This window comes from Lotus japonicus, chromosome 3 (genome assembly GCF_012489685.1).
Source record: "Lotus japonicus ecotype B-129 chromosome 3, LjGifu_v1.2".
Lineage (NCBI taxonomy): Eukaryota > Viridiplantae > Streptophyta > Magnoliopsida > Fabales > Fabaceae > Lotus > Lotus japonicus.
Window position 1 is genome coordinate 19834199 of NC_080043.1, and position 9562 is coordinate 19843760.

Consider the following 9562-nt stretch of genomic DNA (forward strand, 5'->3'; position numbering starts at 1 on the left):
TTTTATTGAGTTTCCATTTTGTTGAATCTGTTAGCAGAAGTTTTAGTCTTTCATGATTCAATTTATAAGGAAGATTAACGACAACTTCTTTATAATCACGTAACTTTTTTCAACCACGCCTTGATTCGTTGATTCGTCCTTTGAAGAATGATGCTGGATCCCATTTTTGTCGCCGGTTTTGTTTCTTTAGGCTTTTGGTCAGCACTCTATAGCACTCGAAAGGAGTTTTGTTGGTGGGGCTTTTGGTTTGCTCGGTTGGCTTGGGTCTACGTTTGTGGGTGTCGAGTGGCTTGATGGTTTCCCTAATCCGTTGAAACTTTTTTCCGTTTTCCGATTTCAATGGCACCTTTGCCATGGGGACGAGGTAGACGCTAGGGGGTTTGGTTTGTTTAAGCACGCTTTGGTGTGTTCATGGTTTTTCGAGGGTTTAGCTATAGTGCAGGTTTTGGTCAGTTTATGCTGTTAGGTTATTTTACTCATGTTAAGAAATGTTGTTTCTCAACACTTTCTATTTAATATATATCATTCTACTTTCGGAAAAAAAAATTACTTAACTTTTATGAAAAGTTAATACATTCTTTAATTTAGACTTAAGTGTGTAAACTTGTATTTGGATAAGTTTTTAATCTACATGCTTGAAGGTGAAGTAATATGGACGAATACTTTAAATAAAAATTTTATTTTAAACATAATTTGTATCAACTATGTTTCTATTTGAATTCATGTTTTGATTTTGATATTACACTCCAAAGTAACATCGGCCTTGTATGGATATTTTGTTTAAAACCTTTAATACTTGATTTTTTTTTTGAAATTAGTGACGACGACAACAACAAAATCCTTATCCAACTAACTGTATAGTCAGCTATATAGATTACTTGATGTCATTGCGCTCGATAAAAAAACAAATTTTGTAGGATATTATTGATCTTGAGGTCACTTTCAACAATAACTTCCAATGTATTTTTTGTGTCTCTCTCTTTCTTCCCTTCTTTATAAGAGTAAGAACCATGTTATCAACTTTTCCTATTGATGCCTTCAAAGCTCTTCTTTGTACTACCTTAACCAATTTTTCATCTTCTTCTCCGAACATAGGAAAACAATATCGAGACAATTTGTATGAGTATGAAGCTGAGGACATCCACAAAACAGTCTACTCCATTCCTTCTCCCACTAATTAATCTTGAGAAAACCTGATTCTCCTCACACACAAGCTACAAAGCTTGTTCATCTCCTTCATCACAAGTACCTGCTGTCTCCGTTATACTCATCTCTTCCCAGTCTTCAACTACCTCAAACTCACCTTGAGTGAAGACAACAGAGCAATTCCTTATGGCTTTCTGCTAACACATCTGGCCAAAGAGAAAATCCCCTCTAGCTTTGAAGTGTGGGATCATCTTTCTAAAATCTAAAACTAAGAAATTGATCAAGACTTTCTTCGAGAAATATGTATCAATGTTCCTAACAAGGATGAAAATGATAAAGACATTTCTATGGGGGAAAGATGATGACTCTTCTAATGATGGTAGGGACTATGGGCCTTACAATGATCATTTGAAACTCTATTAGAAATTGGGAGGCCTATACTCAACGACAAAAGCTAGCTCAAGAGTTGAGGTTTGCACAACCCTTATAAAGGCTATCTATGCTCTATCTCTAGCCAATGTGTGATCAGGGAGTGATCAAGCTACCCGTTGACAAGGGGTAGGAGAGGGGGAATCTGGACGCGCGGAAGGGCTTCTGAGCTGGTCATGTCCCGGAGGGGGCTCCTGCAAAGTACTCCGATGCTAAAGTTAGTAAGGGAAGTAGTGAGAATGGTGAAAATGGTGAGAATACATTACCATTCAATAGAAGAGAGGCTCCCCTTATATAGGGGAGGTGGGTTTAGGGTTGGAGCCATGCAATGTCATGCATGGCTCGTACGCAGAGCACAGCTTGCCGTTGGATTACCTGCGGTACCTGCGGTACCTGCAGAGGAACAGTGATCCAACGGTCTGGGGCCCCTATGGATCTGTACCTGCCAGCCTACTCCCTAGGGTGGTTGGCCTAAGTCAACCCCTATTCGGTTGGCCCTAGGTCTTGTCCTTACCCTAGGTGGTAGGGCCCATAAGCAGGATCTTCCCAGGCTCCCTAACCAGGGATCCTCATACTAAACCGTCCCACGTCAGGGACGTCCTGTGGGGACCGTGGTCGCCCCGGATATCCTGTCCGTCCCTGGCCAGAATTCCCCGGAAGAGTAGCCCCCTAGCCCTGGTCCGCTGTTCTAGCGGGGCAAGGGTTAACATGTCTTATGCATATGGCGTCACATGGGTCCTTAGAACAGTAACTTAGAGATTTAAGCCTTTATTCATTAAGTTTAGGGGGGCCGTTAGGCCGTTACATTTATTATCCTTAGAGGGGGGGAGGGGGGTTACTCGCATGGAGTTGTAGCGGAGGTGAACGGCTCCTAGATCTCTATCAAGATCCCTCCTCGCTGCTAGGAGGGGGGCCAGCTCGGCTTTGATTCCCTCCGCTGCTCCCTTCTCTTCCCCCTCGCGCTCCGAGACGGATACTTCTAGCCCCCAGATCAGCATGTTAATCTCTGAGCGGCGCCGGTGTAACTCCCACATTTCTTCCGCCAGCTCAAAGAAGGTTAATAGTCCTGCCCTCAGTTGGGGATTGGGTCTCTCCACTAGAAGTCTGCTGGTCAGGGATCTAATCCTTCCGGAGGTGGTGGCCTGCGTCTGGTAGGAGTAGTACAGTTTGCAGTCGAAAGCCTCAGCCCTGAGTGCTTTCAGGCAAGTTTCCGCGGGGGTCATCTTAGTTTAAGGGGAGCATGTAGCATGCAAAGGGGGAGGTGTTGTTATTTATATTTGAAACGTTCCTGGGAGGTAACGCCCAGTGGTCTTTTCCCAGGAGTTTATTTAGGGAAATGAAGAGGGTATTAAATGCGGTGGCCGGTGGTCAACGCTCGTCTTTACACAGTTGTATCTACAGTTCCGAGTTCCGGCCGACCAGGGGTGATCTCGACCGTGGGGGTCCGTTGTTAGGACGACCAGGGGTGATCTCGACCGTGGCGGTCTGTTGTTAAGACGACCAGGGGCTTTAACCGAGTAGGTCGTTCCGGGGGGTAACGGTTCCGCGGTTTGAATTTCGAAAAGTTGAAAAGATGTGGGTTGGTGGTGATGTTAAGAAAGAGGGAAGGCACGGGAATAGGAAACGGCGTGAGGCTCTGGGGGCCCGGTGCATTTAATGCACCTGGCTCTTGAGAGGGTACGTGTCGCTTCCGGGTGAGTCATGTCGCTTCGTGACCTTTCTCCCACGTGCTTTTGGAAGCGTGTGTCGTTTCGCCGTCGCTGCCTCCATCCTGACGTGGCAGGGTCTGATTCGTTGATTCGCGTGCGTTCTCCCAAGCGTCATGATTATGAAAACTAGGGTTTCCCCCTGGTTTTCTATAAAAAAGGGGGGGGGGGGGAAAGGATTCATTTGCACTTTCGCGTCCCTGAATCATCAGAGAATCCGCTTCATTTCTTCCGCCAGTTGCCGGCGTTTCACGGTGGTCATCCCTTTCGCGTGGTGGTCGTCTGGAAGTTCTTTCCTTCCTTCTTCGTAAGTCCTTGATTCCCTCGCTCTTCCCTCCTTCTATTTTCGTTTATACTTTTCCTTTTTTAAGTTTTTTAGGGGTATGGCGGGTGGCTTGCACTGGGAGAGTTTCTCCTCCCCTTGTGGCCCCCTTTGCGGCGGGGAAGAGTCTTTCAAAGGGTCTTTGCCGTCGCACGGTTATGCTATCCTGCCTGGGGCAAAGATGGACCTCGGATGGGTCTTTCTTTGAGCCGGTTCAAACGAGCTAGGCGTTGATACGACGTTCTCCCTTGTGCAGGTGTCGTCATGGTGAGACCGACTAAGAGGAAGAAGGGTAAGGCTGTGGTCGAGGCCCCGAGGGAAGCTTTTGCCTCTAGGCCCCGGGCAGAGGTGCCCAAGACTAAGAGGATCGATCGGGATAAATTCCCTCATCTGGAGGGGGATGCTGCCGCGTATGATAAATGGTGCCGCACCATCCTCAGCCCCCCGTCGGAGTACGCCAACGAAGACGAGGGTTACTTCTGGAGTCAGCGCTTCATGTCGCAGACTCAGGTCGGCCCCGGCCACATGGCTTAGCCGAGCAAGCTTGAGTGGTTGCCCCATACTCCACCGTTCGGGGTATATATGCATATTTATACCATGAATAAAGTGAAGGTGAGGATACCGTTCACGGATTTCCAGTGTGACGTCCTTCGTCATATGGCGGTCGCGCCATCGCAGCTTCACCCTGGCGCTTGAGGCTTCGTGCGCGCTTACGAGGTTGCCTGCGTCCTGTTTGGCCAGAAACCGTCGATCCCCCTGTTCTTCCATCTGTTCGAGGTGGCCCATACTCAAGGACGTGGCGGGTATGGAATTGTAACTCTGAGGTCGGGAAAAGACCTCTAGATTTTCCACCCGTTCGCCGAGTCTTACCGGGACTTCAAAGATCAATTCTTTCGGGTGGCTCCTACCACTCGGCCTCCTTACTGGTGGTTTGAGAGGGCCCCGAGTGGAGCTAGCCGTCCCCGGTTCCCGTTAACTTGGAATGCCAAGCACTACGACGTGAAGCTTAGTGCCTTCGCTTTTGCGGCTAGGGCCTTGTCGGAGGAAGACTTGGCATTCAAGAATCTCCTGGTGGCCGCAATACGGAAGGAAGTGAGGGGGGATCCACCCAAAGAGTTTTGTGTCCGGCCGTTGCGTTGTTATGAGCTTTGTACTTTCAGTGTTCGGAAGAACGCGTGCCTATTGCGCGCGAGAGGTAAAGTGTTATTATTTTTTGTAAAGGTGTGTTCATCTTGTGATCTTTGTTTGATTAATCGTTCTTCTGGTCATTCTTATGCAGGTGCTAACATGGAGGTTAATGCCGCTTTGATCGCCGCACTGCAGGTGCCAGTTGATGAAACTGAGACTGACAGTGAGGGGGAACATGAGAGCGAGGTTCCTCGAAATGAGGAAGAAGGACTCGGCGATCAGGAGCAGCAGATCACCGGGACCAACTCCGTTGGGGGCGGTCAAAGTGCTCCAGACCAAGAGGATGAAACAAATGACGAGGGGTTGGAGCCCCAGGGTGGTCGGTCGAGCCCCAACCGTCAGCAGGAGGGTTTCCCCGGAAGGGATGAGGGCCGCTCGGAGCGCCAGAGTAAGAGAAGGCGTCACTCGTCGGGCGGAGAGAGTCGCTCCCCTGAACGGGCGAGTCCAATCGCTCAAGTCCCTCCGCTGAGGCCGATCTCCATGTGGACCCGCGAGGCGGTGGACACTCAGGAGCATAACGATCAGGTCGATGCGTTGGTGTATAACGAGTTAGACCAGTCGTTCTTGGGCCTGAAAGAACCCTTCGACCTCATGAACTATGCCCTGAAGGCAGTGCTCCAGACTGCCTCAGTTATTCGGCATGTGCAGCAGGGGGTAGTGCTCAAAGTGGAAGAGGTCAAGGAGCGGGCGGGTGAGGCCGAGCAGAGGTCCGCTAAGGTGGAGAAGGAGCTGGCAGGTACTAAGAAGGAGGTCCAAGATCTGACTGCTGCCAATGTGAAGCTGCAAGGGGAAGTGCATGATGTAACAGCCAAGGCCAGGCAGTTTGTGGAAAAGCTGGAGCTGAGCGAGAAGGACAATGACTGGCTGCAGGCCCGGGCAGTGAAAGTCGAGCAGGAGCTGAAAGACGAGAAGGCCGCTCGGGAGAGAGAACTCCAGGAGATGAAGACCTTGAAAGCGAAGAATGCTGAGCTCGAGAAGAAGGTTGCTAAACTGGGGGCTGAGAGGAAAAAGCTGAGGTCGAATCTGAAGGAGATACATAAGGCCTCCTTTGACAATGCTTTGGCTCAGCTTGAGGTGGTCCATCCGGGGCTGGACGTGGGTCCCCTTCATTATAGAAAGGTTGTGATGGGGGGGAAGATTGGTACTCTAGACGATCAGAAGAGGTTTACTCCAACCTTCCCGGACGAGCAAGCCCCTTGAGACTCTGCTTTTCTAATGATGATGGTGGACTTCCCATTTTGTATTTTAATTTGAACTTGTTGTTTTTAATTATCGTCCTGCGCATGTATAAACTTGTTGGATCACTTTGAATTTAATCTAAGTGTTGTGTTCTTACTTCCTTACTCGTTTGATTTTTAAGCGCCCGGAGGGACTTCGTGCCTTATGGGTCTTAATGCCCGGAGGGTCTTTAATTATTCCGTGCCCGGTGGGTCTTGACGCCCTATGGGTCTTAATGCCCGGAGGGTCTTTAATTATTTCGTGCCCGGTGGGTCTTGGTGCCCTATGGGTCTTAATGCCAGGAGGGTCTTTAATTATTTCGTGCCCGGTGGGTCTTTAATCATTTCGCGCCCGGTGGGTCTTTGCAGTCTCAATTCCTTAGTCGCTTGTCGACACGAGCACGTGTCGGGTCGATCCAAATAACTCGAATTCAAAATAACAAACTACTTCATTTCTGCGTTTAGAGTTCATGGTTCTAGCCGTGTACAAACTTGGATAAGATGGGCGTGTACCCTTGATTAAAAAAGACTAAGTTAAAGGAAAACATAAAGGCAGATAGTGGGAGCACAGTCGGTAATGCCCTAGCTGTAGTATCTTCTCAGATTGGTTGCATTCCAGGTGCGGGGAATCTCTTTTCCTGCTAGAGTTTCCAGCTTGTACGCTCCTGTGCCAGTTGCTTCGGTCACTCTATAAGGGCCTTCCCAGTTGGCTGCTAGCTTTCCGCGCTCGATCGAACGTGCTCCGATGCTGGCATTCCGGAGGACCAAGTCCCCAACGGAAAAGGAGCGGTGAACTACTTTCTTGTTGTAGCGAACAGCCGCATGTTGTTTTGCGATCAGCTCTCTGCAGTTGGCGACTGCTCTTCTTTCAGCCAGGAGGTCAAGATCCTCCTCTATGAGTTGGTCGTTTTGGTCGGGGTCGAATCCAGCCGTTCGAGCGCTCGGTTCTCCTATCTCAGCTGGGATAACTGCTTCTGTGCCAAAGGTGAGGCGGTACGGGCTCTCCCCAGTAGTCGAGTGCGGAGTAGTGCGGTATGCCCACAGGACGTGGTCGAGTTGTTCGGCGCAGTCGCCTTTGGCCTTTCCCAACCTTTTTCGGAGGCCTCGGAGGATGACTCTGTTGGCCGACTCTGCCTGCCCGTTTGTCTGGGGGTGTTCGACGGAGGTAAACCGCTGTTTGATGTGTAGCTCGTCCATGAGATCTCTAAACCCTTTAGAGGTAAATTGAGTCTCATTGTCTGTGACCAGGACTCCGGGGACCCCGAACATACTAATGACGTTCTTGTAGAAGAAGCGTTGTACCCGAGCTGAGGTAATTTTCGCTAGCGGCTCGGCCTCGATCCACTTTGTGTAGTAATCCACTGCCACAACCAAGTGTTTGAGCTGACCAGGGGCTGTGTCGAACGGGCCTAATAAATCCATTCCCCACTGGTGAAAAGGCCAAGGACTGACCAGAGATGAAAGACGTGCAGGGGGAGCGTTGTGCAGGTCAGCGTGCCTCTGGCATGGGTCGCACTGCTTAACATGATCCGCAGCGTCTTTCTCCACGGTGGGCCAGTAATAACCGGCTCGGAGCACTTTTCTAGCAAGAGAGCGTCCCCCCGGATGGTGGCCGCAGCTACCCTCGTGGATTTCCGCTAAGACGTAAGCCGCTCTGTCCTTGGGCAAGCACTTGAGAAGGGGGGTAGAGAATCCCCGCTTGAAGAGGTCGTCATTGATTATAGTGTACTAGGAGGCGCACCTGACCAACTTCCTGGCTTCGGTCTTGTCTTCTGGAAACCATCCGGTTCTGAGGTACTTGAAGATTGGGGACCTCCAGTCTTCATCCATATCGACAGGCATTGACACTTGTCCCGATGGACGATTGGGGTCGGCGACATAAGGGAGGGCCAGGGTTCCTTGAATGACCGTCCCATTTAGACCGGGTTTCCCGGTGCTGGCCAGTTTGGCCAGAGTGTCAGCGCGATCATTTTGGGCTCTGAGGACGTGACGAAATTCTACCTTCGTGAAGGTCGAGGCTAGTTGCTTCAAACGGGCTAAGTACTGTTCCAATACGGGATCCTTAGCTTGAGCTTCTCCCTTTGCTTGCGAGACGACCAGAAGCGAGTCGCAGTAGACTAGGATTTCCTTCGCTCCCAGGTCGCGGGCTGTGACCAGTCTCGCGATGCAGGCCTCGTACTCGGCTTGGTTGTTTGTGGTGGGGAAGTTAAAGCGGAGGGATTGCTCGACCACCATCCCGGTGCTACTTTGCAAGACGATTCCGGCCCCGCCACCTTCCTTGTTACTCGAGCCATCTACGTTGACTACCCATGTAGTCTCGGCGGGGGGCTCTTCTTCGTCTGTGAGTTCGTCTAAGAAGTCAGCAAGGACTTGTGCTTTAATGGCTCTCCTGGGTTCGTAGCGGATGTCATGCTCGGAGAGCTCGATGGACCAGCTAACCATTCGACCGGCCAGGTCGGGTTTATGGAGGACCTGCCGGACTGGTTGGTCGGTGCGTACTACGATGCGATGAGCCTGAAAGTACCTTCGCAGCCGCCGAGCTGTGGTCAGCAGGGTCAGCGCTACTTTCTCCAACATCTGATACCGGAGCTCCGCACCCTTCAATGATCGGCTGACAAAGTAGACAGGTAGTTGGAATCTCTCTTCTTCTCTAACCAGAACGGAACTTACTGCATTTTCCTGCACTGCCAAGTATAGGTACAACGTCTCCCCTGGTCTAGGGCTGGTCAGAATAGGAGGGGACGAAAGGATCTCCTTCAGTTGGGTGAATGCCGTGTCGGCCTCCTTCGACCATTCAAAAATTGCTCCCTTCTTTAAAAGTGTGTAAAGAGGCAGTGCCCGGAGAGCGGCCTTTGGCAAAAAACGGTCGATTGCGGCCATGCGACCCGCTAGCTGCTGGATTTCTTTGACGGTGTGCGGGCTCTTCATATTCATGATCGCTTAACACTTGTCGGGGTTCAACTCAATTCCGCGGTTGGTCAGCATATATCCTAGAAATTTTCCGCTGCGAACGCCAAAAGTACACTTGTCGGGGTTGAGGCGCATGTTATGCTTCTTTAACTGCTCGAAGACGGCTACTAGGTCGGCTGAGTGATCTCCTCCCCTCGGGGACTTGACTATGATGTCATCTATATATACCTCTACAGATTTTCCCATCAAGTCCCCGAAGATCCGGGTCATCATTCTTTGGTAGGTTTCCACTGCGTTCTTCAGGCCGAATGGTAGCATAGTGTAGCAGTAAATGCCCCGATCGGTGATGAAAGCAGTTTTCTCCTCGTCATCCCTGTGCATAGGGATTTGGTTGTAGCCTGAATAAGCATCCATGAGAAAGAGGTATTCGTACCTGGAGGAGTTGTCTACAAGCGCATCTATGCTCGAAAGGGGGAAAGGGTCCTTAGGGCATTCCTTGTTGAGATCGGTGTAGTCGACGCACATGTGCCACTTCTCGTTTGCTTTCTTGACCAAGACCACGTTGGAGAGCCAAGTAGTGTACTTGACCTCCCGAATGATCCCGGCCTGAAGTAACTCTGTGGTCTGTTGCTTGATAACTTGTT

The 9562-nt window shown here is 50.2% G+C and overlaps 1 protein-coding gene across 1 annotated transcript; it reads right to left on the reverse strand.

The window, feature by feature from the left end:
- Positions 1-6590: 6590 nt before the first annotated feature.
- On the reverse strand, positions 6591-8942 carry LOC130743735 (uncharacterized). Its single transcript, XM_057595963.1, has 2 exons — positions 7750-8942; positions 6591-7662 (listed from the first exon to the last, which is right to left on the reverse strand). Exons 1-2 carry the CDS (start codon positions 8940-8942, stop codon positions 6591-6593), a joined length of 2265 nt encoding a protein of 754 aa, XP_057451946.1.
- Between the last annotated feature and the right edge of the window lie 620 nt (positions 8943-9562).